Genomic DNA, 21853 nt, shown 5'->3' on the forward strand with positions numbered 1-21853 from the left:
CCACCATAACTACTATTACTACCACTGTCACGACCACCACTACCATGTCACTACTATCACTACCACCACCACCATAACTACTATTACTACCACTGTCACAACCACCACTACCAATACCATATCACTACTATCACTACCACCCCACCACCATAACTACTATTAATACCACTGTCACTACCACCACTACCATATCACTACTATCACTACCACCACCATAACTACTATTAATACCACTGTCACAACCACCACTACCAATACCATATCACTACTATCACTACCACCATCACCATCACTACTAACACTCACGCTACCAATACACTACTACCACTATCACTACTATCACTACCACCACCACCATCACCACTATTACTAACACTGTCCCTACTACCATAATACCACTACTACCACCATAACTGCTATTACTACCAGTACCAACACCATCACTACTATCATTACCACCACTACTAACACCATCATTACAATCACTCGCACTACTATCATTACTACCACTACTACCACCACCATCACTATCAATAAGACTACTACCACCATCACTACTAGCATTACATTTCACTACTACTACCACCACCACTATTATCACCACCACTTTCATCACCACCACTTTCATCAAGTACCATTAACACCACTATCACTACCACTACTAGCATCATTATGATAACTTTAACACCACTAATGTCACCACCGCTACCAAACATGCCCAGCATTACCATCACTACCACCAACAAACCTCCCCCCCACCACCACCACCACTACTTCTACCACCATTAATAAACACTGTTGGGCATATTGTTTTGTTTCATAAACCAGAACACTGAATAATGTATGCAAGCTCCATCACTCTTTCTCTCATGAAAGATGAAATTGGGTCACAGTGAATCTGCAAGCTAAATTCTTCTCTTAATCACAAACAACACAGTTTGCTGTGAAGCTTACTGAACTTTCCACACGATTATATAGTTTATTGTTTATTGCTTTGCTGGGCTTAAGTCTGGGCTTAAGTTTTATTCAACAGTCTGGCCTATCCCCTTAAATGCTTGAGGTAAACTTATAAATAGAACAGTCTGGCATTTGGAGGGAGGCTGTTGATGGTGGTTATTAGGCTTAAGTTTCCAGTACAGAACTCAGGAACGTTAGATGCATTTCTTACCTACTACCAATTTTAGTTCCCGGGCACATTGTTAAGTCACATAACATTTCTGCAGATTTACTGGAGCAGAGCTCGTGTACTGAATGCCACTAATTCCCTGAGTGTCCTACTCTGCAATTACAAAGGTGTGTTTGAGATATCTGAGGCAGAAAAACATGACCGGCAAAGTGGAACGTTTCATCAACACCTTTGTTTTTGCATAAGTGGCGAGTCACAGGTACACATGCATTTCACAGAGAGCAATGAAAAGAGCTCAAAGCGTGAAATTGCCACTGATTCTAAAAGCGACATTAAGGTTAACATCGTATTCATGCAACAAAGCGAACGAATAAAGAGTTACAAAAATCAGCCTCCTCTGTTCTGTGTTTGAGGAGTGTAATGCTAAATTAGATGGAGGGGTGGCGAGGAGATAGAGTACAAAGAGAGCAGGACATAAGCAGACCTTTGTGACTGAAATAGGCCAGGGAGATAAATAGAGGCTTGGTGATTACAGTTCGGGTTTTTAAAAAAATATATTTAAAACGCTGGTATAGAGAAGGAAAAGAGTGTGCTTATTTTAAGAGGGCGCAATTTATTTAAATAAATTTGGACAGGGAAGAAAGGAAAGGTGAAGGTAAATAAGGTAGGATTAGTAGCTCACACAATGGATTAGAAATAGGAATCGTGTGTGTGTGTGTGTGTGTGTGTGTGTGTGTCTAGACCCAGAACACCATGTTCCTTCTCCAGCTCTTTGAAAAATGAGTAGGCAATGAGGTGTAGAAAGAAACATGTAGGGTGTGTGAGAGAACAGGTTCATCTTTCTTGTTCACACTCGTATGTGTTCAGCGTATGGGTTGCATACACTAGTCGGCTAATATATTCGCTAGTTCCCGCTGTGGGAGCGGCGGAATAAACAGTGAGGCAGAAGGTAAAGAAATGAATGCAGAAGGTAAAGAACAAGAAATCAGAATAACGTTTTATTGCAGGTTACGTACTGACTAAGACAATGCTGTGCTTCTTTAATTTCTTTTCCTGGAACAGAATGTTAGCATTTTCATTCCTTTGGTAGTCAAGAGGAGTAAAGGTGTTTGATCATCTCCTGAAGGAATTCTAAGCAATAGTGGCTGCTTCCTGACGCTGTGACAAGCATTGTGTAAAAGATCGCATGCAGTGCTGTGGGTTGCACGCTGCTACCCAGTCCTACTTAACTGGTCTTGAGGAACAACACGCCATCTGCCAAAAGATGATCCAAAGTTGGCCGGAATTTGGTGGAAACCCCTTTGAGACACTGCTGTATTCATAGCATCCTAGAAAGGAAGAGCTGTAGAGCTCAGTTGATGAGTGATGAGTGCATTTAGTTATTAGTATGTCCTTTAAACATAATAAGGTACAAACTTTAACATTTTTTCCCCAGTTACTCACTGACTCTTTAGTGGTTGAAGCTGAGAATTTAATTTGTACCCTTTGTATTGGCTGATAATTAAAGTGCAGCTTGACTGCACTAACAAAATAGCCTAAAAATAGTGATGTCCTGATTTAGTTATTGCTGTAAATGTGGCTACTCGTCTTAATTACTGGTTAAATAGGAAATTATAGTCAGGCAACTCAAAGTTCTGTCTTCCCTACTTCTAACCAAACTGTTTTTGTTCTCTTTATTATTACAAAGAAATTTTATTTATTATTATGTATTATTTAAAATTATATTATATTTAAAATTATTGTAAATAATAATAATAATAATAATAATATTGTTGTTGTTGATTAACATGAAGGTTGAAGATGATAGGTCAAACCCTAGGTTTGGTTCTTGTCCAAGAGTCTACAAGAATATGTAAGTGGATGAACTAGATGAAAGGAAATAGACTGCAATGGCTTTTGGGAGTTGACATTTGATTTGAGCTAAGCAGCACAGCTCTAATTAGTGTGTATGTTTGTTGCTTGATCAACACAAGTCTGTGGTCGTCCATCATAATGAAATGTTTTCTGAATTGGCTTGATTTCACTTCTTATTCATAATGGATGACAGATCGGTGTGCAATGCATTATGCATAGATTCTGTTACAGTGGAATTTAGAAATCACTGCAGAGAGAGAGAGGGAGACAGACAGATATACAGAACTGGGAAGAGGGAGTGAGAATGAGTTAAATTTTTAATAATAGTGTAAAATTTAATTAAGAATTACAGTTTTTATATAAAGCATACAAACATTCAGCCGCTATAATCCACAGCCATATTCATTCTGGCTGTTTTTTTTTTTTGCTCCAGATTCTTTCCAAAAGCTTTTACATTGCAGATTTCATTTGTTTGGTGTATTTTGCCTCAATTCAATTCGGTGGTAGTTTTATGCTTTTATACATAAAGCCTTTTTTTTTTTACAGAGATGTAGATGTAGGACTCGGTGTCCTGAGAGATCCGACACACAACGACACGTAACATTTGTAGTGTGAAAATCCTGGACAGCAACAAATTACCGGCTTTTCGACCGTGCTCGTTGGCCGAGCCGGAAGTATGTAATTATTGTGAAACCGGGATTCTCTGTTCTCCACCATTAGATAATGGATTTGTATTTTCATTCATCTCTTCTTCCATTCATTTTTTTTGTTCAACAGCCCATGCAGGTACATGAAAACAAAAGCAGCATGAGGCTGACATAATAAATGTGCTTGACACGTTCCTCCAGCAGAAACAATGTATGAAATCCAATCACAAGTGGACACTGGAGACACATTATTAATGGTTTGAAGGCCATACGTTTCGGCTGTCTTTTAGTTATCGGATCGTATCAACATGGAGGTTAACACCAGGCAACCCGTTCTCTTCAGGAGGACACCAGAGAGTGCGGCTATAAATCATTTGTAGAAGTACAAAAAGGATGTTAGCATACTGTGATCCAAATGGTTTTATGATTACAGCAAGAGTTCTTAGGTACAGATCTATCAGTATTAAGATAAAATCCACTGAAAGAGGCGTGAAATTTTTGCCAGAAGAAGGTGAGTCACAAGTCAAGAAAGCAACTGGGAGAGGGATGAATCAAGCAAGTCCAATAGCTGAGAGGAGCCACCGCAGTAGAAGTGTGTCAGGATCTGGCACCAGCTATAATCCAACTCTTTAATAGGCCCTTATGCAATTTGAGACACATCTTTCGAGTTGTTCTCTCTCACCACGCCAACATGTACTCGTTCTATTCATATATATCCTTACACCCATACATAGTTACTGCAATTGGCTTGCACACTCATTATTTTTAGCCCTTTCTCACTTTCCGGGCTCGTTCCTACCAGCTTCTAAGAGAGACCGACAGTGAGACAGAGGAACCATCTGTGGGTGAGTTAGAAAAAGAGAAATAAAGTACACTATGCAGGGACATTGTCAGGGAGAGTCTGGCTTTGTTAACTTCTTGCATGGCAGGTGTGGAGGACGTGCTGGGGCCGATTACTGGGTCACTCTGCATGACTGCACGCCTCGCTCCCTTCCTATTTGTTTCTCCATAATTGCATAGTGAAAACTGCAGGAAGACCTTCAGAGTCCTGGAGAAAGAGACTGAAAAAGGAATAAAGACCTCCAGGGAGGTTTCTAATGGTTCTCTGTAGGTTTTATTGGCCATCCTGTCCTCATCCTCATCCTATCCTGTTGAATTCCATTCCCTTCTTGTTTTTATGGTGCTTTTTTTAACAGTAGACATCACATTATAGAAATAAATGGCACCGTATAGAAGAAACTCCCTGGTTATGAGGTTCCTACGTCGAGAGGAGCTCATTAGAGGAAAACTGAGCCAGACGATGGAGTCAGAGTCGATTCTAATCTGATTAAGAATGGATGTAGGGTTGGATTACGATATTAGAATGACCATTTCTACATCCTGCTGTCTTGAGTTCTTCCTCTCTAAGCTCGTTTTCATGCTTGTGGTTTTTTCCAGTTTGGTACATACTGTATAGTGAAGAGCAAAAGCTCAGAGAACAGATCCTTGGTCCTCTTGTAGTCTAGGGTCAACTAAAATGTGGTTCTGCATTCGGTGTCCAAGCTATCATCTTTCAGCACTGGCAAGTACTGGTGGCTCCACTGCCCAGTCAGTGGTTTTATCATTTAAAGCATCAGGTCACATGCATGTCCCTATAAAACATATATGGCAACACCCAGAATATGTAGTTCCTCGTGAAAAATGCCCTACTGAGCTTATAAACTAAAATAAATAGCAACCATTCCTAATAAAAAAAAAACACCAGCCTTCTGTTCATAAGTCCTACAGTTTGTCACACACACACATCCATACACCAGGCAATCCTGAGAGGTACTCAAGCCTGCTTGTCAGAGTGTGCCATTGCAGCTATCTGCATTGTACAGGAGACATAATGGACCCTTTGTCTTCTCTGCATCTTCACCATCGTTTATACACACACAGTAAGAGAGCATGAGAATGGAGGAAGGGAAAAAGAAAAAGAGCCACTGCAGCAGTGGTGGGGAAGCCTAATGGCTCCTGGCATCTGTGAAAACATTTCTAATCTGTTCAAAGCCAGAGGAGAATGGAGAGAAGGCAAAAAATCCAGGCCAGGAAGACAGCGGGAGAAATGAGATAGAGGAACAAAAATGGAGAAGCTCTGTTCCTTTTTGTTCCTCCTTTTGCTGTACCTTCCAAATTTCGGTTATAAATAAGTCCAAAATCTCCCAGTGGGGCTGAGAGACGGTGAGTGAGAAGGCCATGACATGTGATTTACTTCATTTTCAACCTCATCAAAGCTTTCCTTGAGCTCTCCTGCTTTGTGGATGGGGGCGGGGTTATATTGAAATGAGACCGCTCGCATCAGAATAGAAATGTATTCATTTGCTGTGATTAATCCATCTCATGGAAGAAAGTGGGCATTCACCATGCATAACGTAAAACATCAGAAATAATCTGCTAATGCTATTGGAACGCTGACCAGAAAGGACCAGAATGGTGTGATGTGGAGTTACTGTATGTTCCAAAATGATTTATTACACTTGTACCATAGCAATTTGTCCTGAATATTTTATACTTTATGCAAAACATCGCACTTTTAATTTATTGCCTTGCTTTTTTTCTTTATCTTAAAGTTAAAAATACATCAAATACAACTTAAATATAAAACAAACCCTCAGCTTATCATGTTACTACAAAATCAGAACGAACATCCCAACAGATATGATCAGAGTTACAGAGTATTGACACAGGAGACTCCATCCATTTTCCATACCCGCTTTATTCCTAGTTAGGGTCACAGGGACCTGCTGGAGCCTATCCCAGCACACATTGGGTAAAAGGCAGGGGTACACCCTGGACAGGTCACCAGTCCATCACAGGGCCACATATATAGACAGACAACCACTCCTATGGGCAATTTAGAATTACCAATCAACCTAATGTTTTTAAACTGTGGGAGGAAACCAGAGCACACAGGGGCAGGAAGAACATGCTAACTCCACACAGAAAGGCTCTCTGCTTGTATGAACCTGGGATTCAAACCCAGAACCTTCTTGCTGTGAGGCGACAGTGCTAACCACTAAGCCACCATGCTGCCACACTGGAGATTCCTTCCCTAAAAATAAAACAAACAGAAAAGCACATCATTTCTATCATATCATGCTGTTTTGTTAATGTTCACAAATCCCAGTAAATTAGTTGTTGCTATAGAAACAATATTAGGAATGGCGAATTCATAAAAGCCTGTAGTTTGTCTGCCGTCATAAAAAAAAAAAAAAAAAATAGTCACCATGTTCTGTCCAATCAGATTAGAGACTTCAACAGCGATGTGGTTTAATACAGATGCGTGTTGGCATTTCACTTCTAGTAGAATTCAATAATCGAAGCATATCTCCTGCAAATGCATGAATTTAGTCTTCTAACCATTTTGGTGTCAGTGTGTAAATATGTATGTTTGTGTTTTGCCTCCTCTTCTGGTGATTCATCAGTTATTTACTGCTGTTTTCGCTGGCACTGGGGCTTAAACCAGACATTATGAGACAGGCAGCAAATGGAGCGTTACACCACATGCATGCAGCATGCCAGGAACATAGAGAGAAGAAAAGGGAGTGAGGGAGAGTGTGAGAGAAAGAGCCAGAATGGATGGACACCCTTTAGTTGAAAGAGTACTGTAGACGATGAAAATGAAATGTCAGATGGATTTGCATTATGATTTTATCAGCCATTGTACGTGAATTCGAATAACCTCTAGTAATGTCATAGTGATCGACCAATCAGCTGCTTTAAACCTTTAAACACACACACACACACACACACACAAATATAGAATGTATTGTACAATATAGAATCTCCCTTGTTCCCCCTCAGTCGTCTCTCTTTGCTTCCTTAGTTCTTTTCTCTTTCCTTCTTTTTCTATCTGCTTATCTCACACTTCCTATTTTTTCCTTTCGTTCTCTCTTTCTCTCATTTCTCCTGAATGTCTCGCTACATTTTCTTTCTTCATTTCTTTCATCCTCTTCATTTCTTCCCGTATGAACATCCTCTTCCATTCCTCTATTCATTTTCTATTATCCGTCATTCTTTCTGTTATCCTCCATTCTTTGCCTTATTTGATCTCTCCATCATTTCCAGCTTTCCGTATTTTCTTCCAAAAAAAAAAAAACGCAAGTCTCGTTACGCATACTCTCTTAATAGTATGACGCACAACATGACTAGGATCTTTTCTCACAACTCTCTGAGAAGTCATCATACAAACACAAAAACATTGCCAGAAACTGCACAGGCTTGGCTTCCCAATGTGCCCAATGTTCCTAGTATGAGTGTGGCAGTTTGAGTGTCAGCCTTATCTCTCACTGAACAGTATGAGTGAAATTACACTGTCCGCTGCCGGAAATTGGAATTTCACAAGTATTCGAATGAAATACTCGGGATGACATTTACGATGGCTGCTTAGCTTTCGCCTTGGCTGCTTATGAGTCCAGCAAAAGACCTCTCTAGGATTTGTTAATGCTTCCAAAAAGTTTATTCTAGAAATAGGTTAAACTATTATCAATTATTAATACTTTTTTTCAGGGACGGTTGCGACAACCTTCTATGCTTCCTCGGTGCTTGTTAGTCGCATATTGTTAAGTTTCTTAAAACCAGATAAATGCAGTTTGAATGAATCTTTTAAGATAAGTATAAGGTTTTGGCTATGCTTCAAAGAGAAAATATTGTGAATTTACTGAAATATATAAGAAAACGACCTCTATATCACAAATTCTTTATGCTAACAGTTTTACCTTTTTACCAATACACTGGCGTTTCCTTAAGCTGGCGGACATTTTTAATCAGGGTTGGCTTTAGTAGTGCACCAGTGTTATGAATATCAGGCAGACGGACACAGGTGCAGGTTCAGGTCGTGTTCAGAAAACAGACCAAAGGGGCGAGGCAGATCTCAAAACAATAATCAAGTGATCAGACGTCCAGCAAACAAGCAGAAAGACAATAAACAAAATGGAGGTCAGATCAACTAGACTAAACAGGCAATGTATACAGGTCAGAGAATCTGGGTCTTTTAAAGGAGCAGGTGTTTGCAAACAGTCCTGGGAGACGTCTAGAGAAAGAGACCTTGTGACAGAGCATCATGGTATATTGAACTATGTAACAGACTGAGGATCACTGGAATTGGATTTTGTGGCAGGCGTGGATGTGACAGCCATGACATCAACTTGGATTGAAAGTTTAATGCATGTTTGTGCTTATATTTCTGACACAAAGTGCAGATAATAGGGCTTCAAATGAGAAGTTCAAAATTAAAACAAGGTGTGGTTAACCCTTTTTACCAATACGCTGGCGTTTCCTTCAGCTGGTGGACATTTTCATTCAGTATAAAAAAATAATTACACTATGTAACAAATTTTTACTGTTTTCTTGTTCCTGGGAAATAAGTGTTATTTCCCCATTCTTTGTAACCCAAATAAAGAGAATCTTAGCCATGAAAGTTTGGGTTAGTTTTGGGCAGTTTTCTTTCTGTAAAATGGGCTAATTCTGAGGTTTTCGTTCTCTTAAAAGCCTAAACCCAAACTTCAAGGGGCTTAATGGCTATTTTTTTTTTATCACTTTCCATCAAGAGTGATTGGAAAATGTCATTCACTACCCAGGAACAAAAATCGTGTTACATAGTGTTGTTTTATCGCCGGACGTCTGATAGAAAATGAGTCAGGAATATGTTTTTTCCCTCTGTTGGAGGACCTTACGCAGAATTTTAGTGGTTGAAGATAACAGCTTCAAATTTTAGATGCTTATGAACAAGTACTTGGGGCGTCACAGAGAGGAGAAATGGATTTGATAGAATTATTTGTGTGGATTTTTGATTTCTTTGTTTTGTTTTGTTTTTTAAAAACTTTCCTCTGCAACTTTCACCCCTAGTAAGCTAGGTGAAACAGAAATCCCTATGAACAACTACAAATTCTTAAAGCCCTGAGTGTCTACTTTAACATGAGTCATTAATCACGACTGTGGAGTGTGACATGACAGAGACATTCAGTGCTGAACACGAACCCCAAAACAGACACAAATTCCATTTTTTTGGCCTCTGGGTAAAAGATTTCTTATTTCAGCAGAACGGTGAAAAGAAAACATTTTCAATAAAAATGTATTCCTTTATAGTTTTTGGTTTACAGGCTTTGGTTTTTTTCCTGAATATAAAAAGCCAGAAGTACAATGGTTTGGCGGTGAGCTCGTCTTTAACAACACCAAAAAACAACAACAAAAGAAAAATGAGTCATTCTACAAATTGATTCATTCACATTGCCTATGATTCATTCATTTGTTTCACACTGCCCACGGCGCTCAGACTGTCATTCGATCACTGAGCGTACAGCTTCATTTTCACACTCTCACTACGAGCAAGACAATATATTGTGCAAATCGGCTGTAGATTCTTAGAAGCACACGCTACAACTGTTCACGATGAAAGAAAAGTCCATTAGATGAAATAAGCTTAGCGTATGTGAAGCCAGTTCCGTGCGAAGCGATGCCACTTCTATGAGATTTTAATTCAATGGGAAGAAGAAAAAAAACGCGCCATCGCTTCGCATTTAAACACACGCCGAGTGAAATTGAATATGCAAAGAGAGACAACACAGGCTGTGTCGAAGAGATAGCAGCCAAAGACTTCACTGTCATTAAGTTTTTTTTTTCAAGGGCATCAACGCTACGGATTATATAAAGATGAGCTCCCAGGAATTAACTGACTGAGCTGACCAAAATAGACATCTCTATATAGCTTCCACAGACAAATAAATAAAAAATATCACGGTTAACCCCTAGTGACTATCTCAACGTGTTGACGCAGATGGTGTTTGGACAAAAAGGATAGGATATGACTAAAAGGGAAAAATAATTTGATCTGTGTTAGAAACTATTCGTAATAGGCTATAAATTTAACTTCTTTCTTTAGCCTTGTAGTTCCAGTGGAAAATATTCCCAAACAGGTCTCAGGGGGAAAGAAGTTTTGGCCACACTTTTTAAAGTTGGAGGATGTAGAGGTCAGTGTTAAGTAGTCAGTGTGACACTTCTAAATCTGTAACCTCCATACCTCTATAATGAAACTTTTAGGTAATGAGAAAAAGGGACTTAATCTCCCAGCAACCCCCTCTTTTTTTTCTTTTTTTTTAATCCCATCCCACTCGCCGCCACCCCCCCCCAATCCGAAAACCAAAAGAAAAACAATGTTTTCTGAACTAGCCATTGATCTGTCTATTTCTCTCATCATGAGCTCTTTGGTCAGCATGCTTTTCTTCAAAGGTCATCTTTATCCTTTTTTTTAGTCCACTGAGTAATCCATCAATCAAGCTGGAAGTGACTCATCAGGGTGGAAGAGACTCTTGTGCTGAAATTGGTTGAGGTGGATGTGATACACGTTAGGATTTACCAACTACAGAGATGACCTTTAACAGAAACACCGTGTTATTTGATACGGAGGAAAGCAATGAGTGTATCGATATCAAATCGATACTGAGACGTGTGTAGTTAGTGCTATTTTGACCGCATTGAAGGTAAACAAGCATCGTCTTTTCATTACAAACAGAAGATATGCACGATCGATATTAGCTGGTCTTTTACTACAAACTACATACATAACATTATGACCACCTGCCTAATATTGTGTCCGTCCCCCTTTTGCTGCCGAAAACAGCCCTGATCCATCATGCACTGTGTATTCTGACACCTTTCCGTCGTTAACTTCTTCAGCAACAGCAGCTCGTCTGTTGGATCGGATCACACGGGCCAGCCTTCGCTCATCAACTTTGAGGACAAAATGTTCACTCGCTGCCTAACTCGCTAACAGGTGCCATGATGAGGAGATAATCAGAGTTATTCACTTCAGCTGTCAGGGGTCATAATGTTATGGCTGATGAGTGTATATTTATCGCATATGTTTTAGTATTTTTATCAATTCACATGACTGTGTTCTTGAATTTTTTTTGAATATAAAATATGTAGAACGTCTTTAGGAGAAATACTTAAGACTTAACCACACTAAAAAAAAAAAAGCCTACCTTGAGTGTCAATCTCACTGATGCTTGAGTATTTGATATGTGTAACTGGTTTTCAGGCAAAATGCCACTTCTGCCCCTCTGGTTCCACACCCAGAGGAAGGAGCTATCTGCCCTCTTCCACATACATGAGCTTACAGAAGAGTTTAACAAAAGCCAATGCTTCAATGTTCAAATATTTACCCTAGGTTTTCTCCAAAATGACCCAGTTTAAATGTTTTTTTTTTTTGCTTGGGTTTGCTTTTGTACAACTAGACAGTGTATGTAAATTTGTCACTCCTTCTTCTACCCAAGCCACGGTATTACCACCTCCATGCTCACCTTAACCACTTAGTCACCCTGGCCTTCATTATTGCTATCATTGTACATTACAACATTATTACTATCATTTTGTCCTCCAGATCCCTGTGGGCTTTCCCTCTGATCTGTTAAAGCTGACTGATAAAGAGAAAGTTCAGTAATAAATCCACATCTTCCACTTCTTCTATGAAGCATCGTCTTTTCAGAAAAAGGACGCGGATGGGAAATCTTTTATCTGATGAATTCGATAATAAGGCGACAGCGGCTTGATTGTAGATTAGAGGTCTGATTTGTACAGGCAGAAACCCGGAACAGCGGAGGAGCATGTTTTAAATCGGATCTGAGAATTTATGAGCTCTCGGGAAACGCAGATTAAACACTCTGTGAATAAATTGTAGTGGTGGTGATGAAATAATAAAATGACTCTTTATCATGATCTCGTGAAATATCTGTGTCTTACAGACGGGGCTGTTTAAATGTCATTTGGCGTGTGATATTACAGGCTGGTTTAAGTGTAGGTAATTCACTCACGGAGACACGTTCACAGCGATCGCCATGTCATCAGTTGCCAGTGCGTGCTGAGAAATTAATAAACATCAAGCACCCCCCCCACACACACACACACCCCCCACTCCACCCCACACACACACACAATTATTTAACACCACTTATCTCCCTCCTCGTTTTCATCACACTATCTCCGGCTCCATCTGTCTCCATGGAGAATAGCATCTTTGTTAACCACAGCTGTGTAAGGAAGAGGTGGCAGGTGTTACTTTTTTATTATTATATTTATTTGTTTAATTATGCTTTAATTAAAATAACAAACCCCTCCACTGCTTGTAATAGAAACATCAGGATTCCCCCGGGCTTTAACAAAATATCTTTTTAAGTAATTTCACTGTTTTCCGTGACTTGAATCCAAATCTGTTATTATGAGTTAAATTAAATATTTTATACTTTAATCCGTAAGCCATTTATTCACTGAGCCGTGATGATGAGTAGAAAGCTAAATTCTGATTCAGGGCTGCTCCTGATAATTGTAATATCGCACCCTAAATCCTTAAGTGAAGTGGTTTCTGCCATTCCATCACATCTCCGACACGTTCTCTTGGTGTGTCTAGCTGTGTCATCACAGATATATTTACAGAAAGCAAGAGAGAAGAGGAGGGAAAGTAGCTAATCAGACACTATCGTGGTGTGACATTGCCTATCAGTGCAAGGCAGAAACACATTTGAGGAGGCAGAAGGGAAGTGCATGTGTGTGCGTGTGTGTGTGTGCGTATTGGGGAAGCGGGTGGATACAAGTGTGTGTGTGAGGTACAATGGGATGTTTACGTTTTCTAGGTGGTACCGTGTGGTGTATGTGTGGATAGAAAGAGCTTTAATTGGGTCTGGATGTTCTAGCTCTCTATTCTCAGGTGCAGAATCTGCTGTGTGTGTGTGTGAGTGTGTGTGTGAGAGAGAGAGAGAGAGAGAGAGAGAGAGAGAGAGAGAGATGTTCTTTATTTAGCGGCAGTCCACCACAGCATCGGCCTTCACTAACACTAATTAGGAGCAGCTAAGGACCAAGAGAACTGTTTCACTCACTGCTATGTTTCCAAGGCAGACAGAAACACACACACACACACACACACACGTCGCTTCAGTCCAGGCTATCTCTTTAATTACTGTTTTCAGCTCTCCAAAGTCCTCTTGGCCATGAGGTAGCTGTTAGCATAAATTAACCCAGTAGGTCCAGTGCAAAAGTACAGAAGCAAAGTACAGACAGTGATGTTGTGACTGACTGAAGGTTGTGGTGAAGAATATCAGTTTGGCTTTAAAGGAGATTCTTCCTTTTAGTTAGATAGCTGTAGGCAATAATTATTTACCCATGAAACTACTACAAGTGCCTTTTGCTGATGATATGCTAGCTAGTTTTGCTCTAAGGCTAGCTGACAATTTGTCAGAAAAGTATACCATAACATTAGCTAACTTAGACAGCTAGCTTACGTCCTGTAAACTAGCTCACATTAGTTAGAGGCCAACACAAGGGTGATTTACATTTATCCTTAAGTAGCAAAACATAAACCAAACCATAAACAAACAAGAAAATACCCCTTAATAACTAAATAGATTTGTCTGATAACCTTAGCTAACCTCGCAAGACAGCTGGCTCAAAGCTTTTAAACTATCTGAGCATGAGTTTGCATTACCACACTCTCTGTAGCAAAACCTGCCAAAATGTACGTTAATTAACAGGATGTGTTAACTAACAGTAGCCAAGACAGCTTAGCTAGCATAACATAGTTGATCTGTCGCTAAAAGTCAAACATAATTAGGCCAAAACCATGAAGTTTATTTATCTCTCTCTTCTTAGGAGAAGAATCTGTGGTGTTAAAATGATTAAAGCTCTGAGAATAACATGTGTGCTAACCTGTGAAATTCAAGCACTCAGTAACAGCTTTAGAAGATAGGTGTTGATCTAACCCTCTAACACACACACACACACTCACACTTGTCAGAGCTTTATTTTTCTTTGCTTTTTGCACATGCAAAACATTCAGAGATTTGAAGCACTATGATTTCTCTATTAATTATATATATATATATATATATATATATATATATATATATATATATATATATATATATATATATATATATATATATATATAATGTTAACCTTGGTGTAAGTATTTAGCATGAACAGTGCAACTAGTCTTTACAGAAACAAAAACCTGCATTGACAGATGTCCTTGACTTGCATGTGAACTAAATATTGAATATGGAAGTTAATATTTAGATAAATAGATTTGTCTTTATGTTATTTAATTAAACGTTACCCATTCGTCCTGTAATCATATTTGTATATTATGTGCAAACAAACGCTCTAGTCAGTATTTATATTTGTTATGTATAAGATGTGCATCAGTTCATCTTGGTACTCCAAAAGCCCTTGGCTCATGTTTTCTCATTTTAGTCATGCGTCTTATTTATGCAGAAGTGAAAATTACTTTGGAAGGTTAGCACAGAGAACGGGAGGAGAAATAAAACTACTGTGATCCCGGTATCCATTTCGGATTCCCTTTAAAGTCAGCCATATTACAACTCCTGAAATCATTGCCTACCTTTTGGGTCTGCCAAACAGTTCTCCGTTTACAAAACATCATTTCTGTCTGTTCCCTCCAGTTCCTGTTTTCTTGCTGGCGCTACTGTGATAATTAGCAGAGAAAACACACAGGAGTGGCAGCAAAGCAAGTTGGAAAACAATTTAGACCCCAGAGAGAAGCAGACAAGTGAAGACAGGCTGCATGAGATGGATGAATAAAAACAGAGTCTTGGTGCTAAGTCATTATGAAATTGTTCATTAGCATGTGAACCGTGAGAGGCTTTATGTGACAATGTGATCAACCGAGTGCAGCTGAAATAGCTGGATGAATAATAGATTTTAAAAAACGGTAGTTTTATCATATAGTCTAAATTATATGTGAAGAGTATGTGAATATGTGCACCCTATATAAGGTATATTTCTGTCTTGCGCTCAGTTCTAAGGGGACATGCTCCGGAATTATCCCTCAAAGCCAATGTGATTATATTTACATTTCCGAATCATATTTATTGTCCAAACCTTTAACTTTTATCTGCTTTAGACTTTAAAACCTAGACTAACTAAAATTGCAAAATTATCAAGTATTTGTTTAGACTACAATTGCTGACAACCGTATGATTATTTCATTTATAGAAGGTGTCTCAGGTATCAGCTATTTGTATTTGTGTTTATCTTGATGGACCCAGCTTCTTGCTTTTTCTGGTTTCTTGTTACGATTAATTTCCAGATTGCACAAATGACTGTTTACAGCTGCTCTAATGCAAGTGATAACCTGAACTAACTCGTGGAAAAAATTCCTATACCTGGCAAATTCCTGTGGAATACGAAGAATAAATCAATTTAGGAGGTGCTGTTATTAAAAAATAATGACATCAGCCTCCCTCTACACAACAACATAGATTTTTTCATACATCAGCAGGCCCCTTCATTGTATATCATTTTTATTTCTTACTATTTGCCATACTAGAGTGAAAAGTATGTAGCCCTCTATCAAGCTCAGAAAAGTGGTCTGTTTCCACAGACTCTTGTTTTGCCCAAACTTCTTGCCGAAAGCAGTCAGCAGTAGAGCTTGTTAGTCACATACTGCGACAGTATTGCGTCCAGATGGTGAAATCAGTGCTATACTGAGTCAGCGTCCCGTATTAACATCTGTGTCAATGCACTTTGCCTTTGAGAGCAGATACAAGCAGACTGTGTGTTACAACTACACACACTTCAGCGTCCAAATCTGTCCTTAAGTCTAAAGAAAAGAGAGCCTTGAAGCAAGCCCTGTGGCTTATGTCATTTCTTTTGGTGTCATGATTTAGAAGTAACCAAAGGATAACATGGCTTAGGATATTACCATAATATTAACTGTTAATGTTTCCTTCTTTTCTGCTTTTTTTAATCTCTGCCTCCTTTTTCATTCACTCTCTCCTCACCTCCTTACCTCTCTTTTTCTGTCCGCAGCTGGGACTACCTACATCTTTGGCCGTGGAGGAGCCCTCATCACCTACACATGGCCTCCCAATGACAGGCCTAGTACAAGGGCAGACCGACTGGCTGTAGGCTTTAGCACACAACTTAAAGAGGCTGTGCTGCTACGGGTGGAGAGCGCCAAAGGACTAGGAGACTACTTAGAACTTCACATAGTAAGTCCTTAAAATGGCATGGGGATGGGGTCAGCTCTATGGGTGGTTGGGAGTATGATAAGATGATGGGGTATAACCTGTACAAGTAGCTGGAATTCTGTTGAGACAAAGCAAGCTTTGGGGCAAAATCCCAAAGTCCTAACAGGTTTTCTTGGCCATCTGCTGACTACTGTCACTATTTGCTTTTAGCACAGCTTCCAGAACTCTCAGAATGCCTCCATCCTGTGCCTCCAAGATATTGCCAAAATCAGTACTTGAGGGACAGCTGTTAAGCTGAGCAAGTTTAGCTGAACAAGTCTGGCCAAATTAGCCACATGTACAAAAATACTCCAAAATGTCACAGACTTATCAACCCAAAAGTAGACAGTTACGAGTATTTACGTTTGGCTTTGCTGGCTTGCTATCTTGGCTGTCCTTATGCCATTTCAACTGGGGTTCATATAAAACAGATCTCAGTGTAAAACCAATGGGCATTGTTCAAGACCAGCCTCTACCACTGTTTTTATATTAGCTATGCAACACAAAATAAGTTCACTGGACTGAGTCCATCGTTTCATTGTGTCAAGAAGTATATTTATCATAACCAAGAACTGAAAGTAAGTGAAATCAAATCGTTCTGTGTGCACTGGTAGCCACTTCAACCTTCAACAGTAGCCTTACAATGTAGATAGCTTAGGATAAACCAAATGATATGAGGAAATCAGTTTTTTCTTGGTGAATAAGTGTGTCAAAAGTGGAAATATCTTTCTGGAGCACCATATGCAAATGAATGAATGGTTAGAAAGATGGTTAGTGAGATGGTGAATTATCAAAGGCTGGTAATGGGAAGATCTCCTATTGTACATCCTTTCTTAACAACTGAGTTAGGTTTAGAAGTGTAAGTATGTCAGGAAGAATAGGGAATAGAGAAAAGGTTGAGTGACAATATTTTATATGCTAAAGCGGTTCTACGGTTCTAGGGTCAGAATCCATGTGAGAATGGAAAAAGAGCCATGAAAGGAAATAATGAGTTAGCGTTCATGACCTTCCTCATTATGATTTGAATATGCTGTTGAGCAATTTGGAATATTCCATTGAGACTGAAGAGAAGACAGAGCCATAGGTCCGAATATGAAGTGAGCAATGGTGGAAAGTAACAGAATATTGATTTTCCTGCTGGCTGTAGTGGAAGCCTCCTACACTCTCAGTCAAACACCATCTGCTTTTGCATGCTAGGAGTCTGCTTTTATCTGGCAGTGATTGCAATAGGTCATTAAAACACTTGTGGGTCTTTAAATATATATTGATGGCACCTGCAGATGCCAGCTGACCTTCTGTCCTTCTCCCAGAGTGGGAATTTATTTCAGTAGAAGACCTTTTTTCAATGATTAACTCTGATTTAACCATAGCATGTGCAAAATCATTGTAAATGTTCTAAGCAGCCAAAGAGCTAGCTTGCACTTTAGACCCTTCAATAAAAGCATCTGTTTCTTTCTAAGTGCTCTGAGGCATCTGGGAGGATATTAGGAAAGCTCTATCTCTGGGTCAGTATCAGGGTCAAACATGCTACCATTGCTCACAGCAACTTACAGTCTAAAGAGATTGAGGTCTGGCTAAGAGTACAAACATTGGGGAAAGAAATGGAGAAAGGTGAGAAGATCAGCATAAATCAGAATATAGGTAAAGGTATATAAATGTTAGATAAAGGTATATAAATGTTGCCATGGATGTAGCGCCATTTTCTGCCAAAAATGGACGATGGCTAAATATATATCATGTATAGCACATAAATGGGTTCTTTTTCAGTTTTCTTAATACTTTGGGTTTCTTAGAGGTTCTACTTGGAGATTTCAAGTATGTAGACATATAACATTCTAGGGTGGTGCAACTTCTCAAAGTTCCAAGGGCACTGATTAAAATTCTGAGCTTGGGTTATCATCTATATGTAGTTTCATATGCTTTGCTCAAGCTTCTCGATTTTCCTCACATCTCCCAATAACATGCTGCTTGGTAAATTGGCTTTAGGTGTGTACATGTTTTCATTGTGCCCTGCAACTACATCCAATTCAGGACATACTGTATTTCCCCCTTACACACAGCTTTCCTGGGATTGGCTCCAGATCCAGTTTTTAGTTTATTTTAGATCACCTGTGTGAGAAAACAGAAGCTGCTCACCATCTATGCCCCCTAAACCCCCCCCCAAAAAATCAATATCTGCTTCATTCCACTGCTACAGAAGTTGAAATCTTAGTGGAAAGTTCCACTGGGTATTGCAGTATGCTGTGTTGACTTTTTTTTTCATCACTGCTAAGTCATTAAACCTCCAGTTTGCCATCTTCTATCTGCCATCATAATGTTAACACAGCACAAGACAGATGATGATAATGGTGTGTCATGGAAAGCACACAGCAGCCATTCTCTCCACCACCAGCCCCAGCATAATATTCCGTTTTATTAAGCACACATCCCACCTCTGTCAATCCTCTCTCCCCTCACTGACAGCTTAGTGTATCACACAGTTTTTCTCACCCCATTCATCTTTCTCTTTCCATTTCTACCCCTCATTCAGCTGCACTTTGCAATGCTCTCTGCCATAACCGACTGAACAGTACCGAGCATTAAGACCATCTAAGCTGCTTTAATTACAGACCCTTCAGATTTGTTGAAAGCTCAGGATTTAAGATTATCAGATGATATAGTGCACATACAGTTCTAAATCTAAGAAGTACCACTGCTGGGCTCTTCTTTGGATTAGCTTCTGCTTCTTGTGCCATCTCAACCAGCACTGGTTCCTTGTTTTCTGCTTTCCACACTGTCTTTTCTTAAGCATATCCCTCCTTCACTTTTATTCATCTTGATGCAGGCTTGGAGCTGTATTTCCAGCTCGCATTTGTACAATGCCAGATTAATTATGCATATAGAAATGTGATTAGACATGCAGTAGAAGGGAGGGTGAGATGAGACCTTTGGATCAACACACTCTCTGAGATAAGGTGCTTAGATAAAGCCTGATAGCACCACTGATAAAGCTGCCACGAGGAAACTGATTTATTCTCTGTAGTAGTGTGTGTGTGTGTGTGTGCGCTTCAGGATATAAATGGATAAGTAAGCGATATGTGGGGATTTTGTGTGTGTGTGTGTGTGTGTGTGCGTGTGAAAGAGAGAGAGAGAGAAAGCAAGAGAGAGACGTAATGTGTATTTTCTTGCTCTGATAAATACCCTTTGATCAGAGGCACTGGTGTGTACGGGCCAGCAGGTGGCCACAACAGGCTTATTGATTAATGTTTTCTCTATCTGGAATAGAGGGCCAGAGTAATTAATTTTTCTCTCCTGCATCAAAGGAGGCCCTCTCATGCCTCAGGACTCTTTTTCCTACCACACACACACACACTCTCTCTCTCTATTAAATTACTATGTTTGTGGGTATTTCATTTGACATGCATAAATGTAGCTAAATACAGGAATGGCTAAACGCTAGCTTAACCATCTCAACCCTGAACTTTTTATTAAACCTCTTGAACATTAGCTTAACCATCTGAACGCTGATCATTTCAACCCCTTAATCGCAGCAGCTCTATCTAATACCGTACATTTTGTACAGTTTGCCGGCCACAGACTTCAGGCCACAGTCTCACTGGATATTCACATTGTACAATAAGGTGGCATAGTCGCTTATCTTTTCAGAGCTAGCAATGGTTTGGAAAGCTTTCATGGCAGCATTTCGGTAAAATATTATTTGGGCATGCTCCTGGTAACATTAACTAACCCTATTCTTAGTAACCACAAACGTAACCTATGTAACACTGAGTAACCTTAATCTTATTACCACCAAACCTTGAGCTCAGTAATCCTAGCAGTCTTAATTACTCAGTACATTGAACATTACTTTTTATGCTTCTACAATATTCTCCTAACTGTCCTTTATGTCGTACTTTGTTTTTTATGTAGCTCTGCGTTTTATTCAGCGCCACCATCCTAGAGGAACCTTGTTTAATTTCATTGTGTACTGCACCAGCTATATATGGTTAAAAAACCATCTTGACTTGACTCGAGTAAAAACTTTTCACCTTTACTGAAGGATTCTTTGGATAGTTATTTGCTAAAACCCTTTCTGAAGGGTATATAGTTTTATTGTTATAGAAATATAGCAGTTTTTGGAAAAAATCTGTGTTGTAGACCTTTTAAATATAAGTATATGGCTTATTGATAATAGATTATTCCTGTATCTGGGGAAATGTGAAACAGTGCATGCTGGCAAATGAAAGTAAGCAACTAGTCAGAATTAAATGTGAAACTGGGGAGAATTTTATTATAAAAATAAAAAAATAGACAAACCAGAACATTGAACTTAATTGTAGTACGATCCAAAAAAAAAAAAAAAAGCTTTCTTCAATTAAATGTCTCATAATGTCTAAATTGCCCATAGGTTATGGATATGGATTCATGTTATGGTCCTATAGTCCCCAAAATACATGCCAGCATCTTGTGCTACTACTCAAACCTTACATAACATGATTTCCATGACTACATAAAGTGCTAATACCACCATGTTCAAATCAAGATTATTTCATTAAGTGTGCTTAAAAGCTGCCCTCGGCCTTCAGCACCCTGCTGTTGAAGTCCAACTGGATTCTTCTCGTGTTTATCCACTCTCAGGGTGTTTTGATGTCCTACAAAACATCAAGAATGTGGGTCCAAGTTTCCAAAAACAGAGAAACAAAATTCCTTTCCATTTTTCATAAAGCAAAGTACAAAAGATTGTAGAAATTTCAATGTATGAAATCTAGAGTAAGGTAGCCAAAACAGTGCTGCTCTAACTTTGTTAAGCCATTCAAGGAAGACCAAACCGCTGAGATGACATCGAAGTTTACGGCCAAGAAATATCGTCTGGTCATTTAGCAGCAGATTCGGAAGAGCCTCGGTAAAACTCTGCTTGTCTGAGTGGTACTAAAATGTCTTCATTGGGCTTGAAGGCCCAGTTGGCTGAGCTAAGCGGCAATCTGCCAGGCCTGTCAGAGCTACAATGAGTGTCTACAAAGCATACTTTCTCACTGAGTCTTATACTCCTCCGGATAGACATAAATTTCCCTGTTATGAAGGAAAATGTTAAAAAAAAAAAAACCTAACACTGCTGAAAAGGTGAATGAACCATTTGTCTTTTTTCCACTTTTCCTTCTGCGTGCAGCAGTTTGTGGTGTGACTTGGTGTTCGTGGATCATCTCTCC

The 21853-nt window shown here is 39.3% G+C and overlaps 1 protein-coding gene across 18 annotated transcripts in view; it reads left to right on the top strand.

Annotated features, from left to right (window-relative positions):
* Nucleotides 1-21853, top strand: part of nrxn2b (neurexin 2b) — a 599225-nt gene that overhangs the window by 496056 nt on the left and 81316 nt on the right. For all 18 annotated transcript variants that reach the window (XM_058384467.1, XM_058384477.1, XM_058384475.1 and 15 more), the window contains one exon: nt 16468-16649. In XM_058384467.1, coding sequence (XP_058240450.1) covers nt 16468-16649 — 182 coding nt within the window. The remainder of the gene's footprint in view (nt 1-16467; nt 16650-21853) is intronic.

Source organism: Hemibagrus wyckioides, linkage group LG29 (genome assembly GCF_019097595.1).
Source record: "Hemibagrus wyckioides isolate EC202008001 linkage group LG29, SWU_Hwy_1.0, whole genome shotgun sequence".
Classification (NCBI taxonomy): domain Eukaryota; kingdom Metazoa; phylum Chordata; class Actinopteri; order Siluriformes; family Bagridae; genus Hemibagrus; species Hemibagrus wyckioides.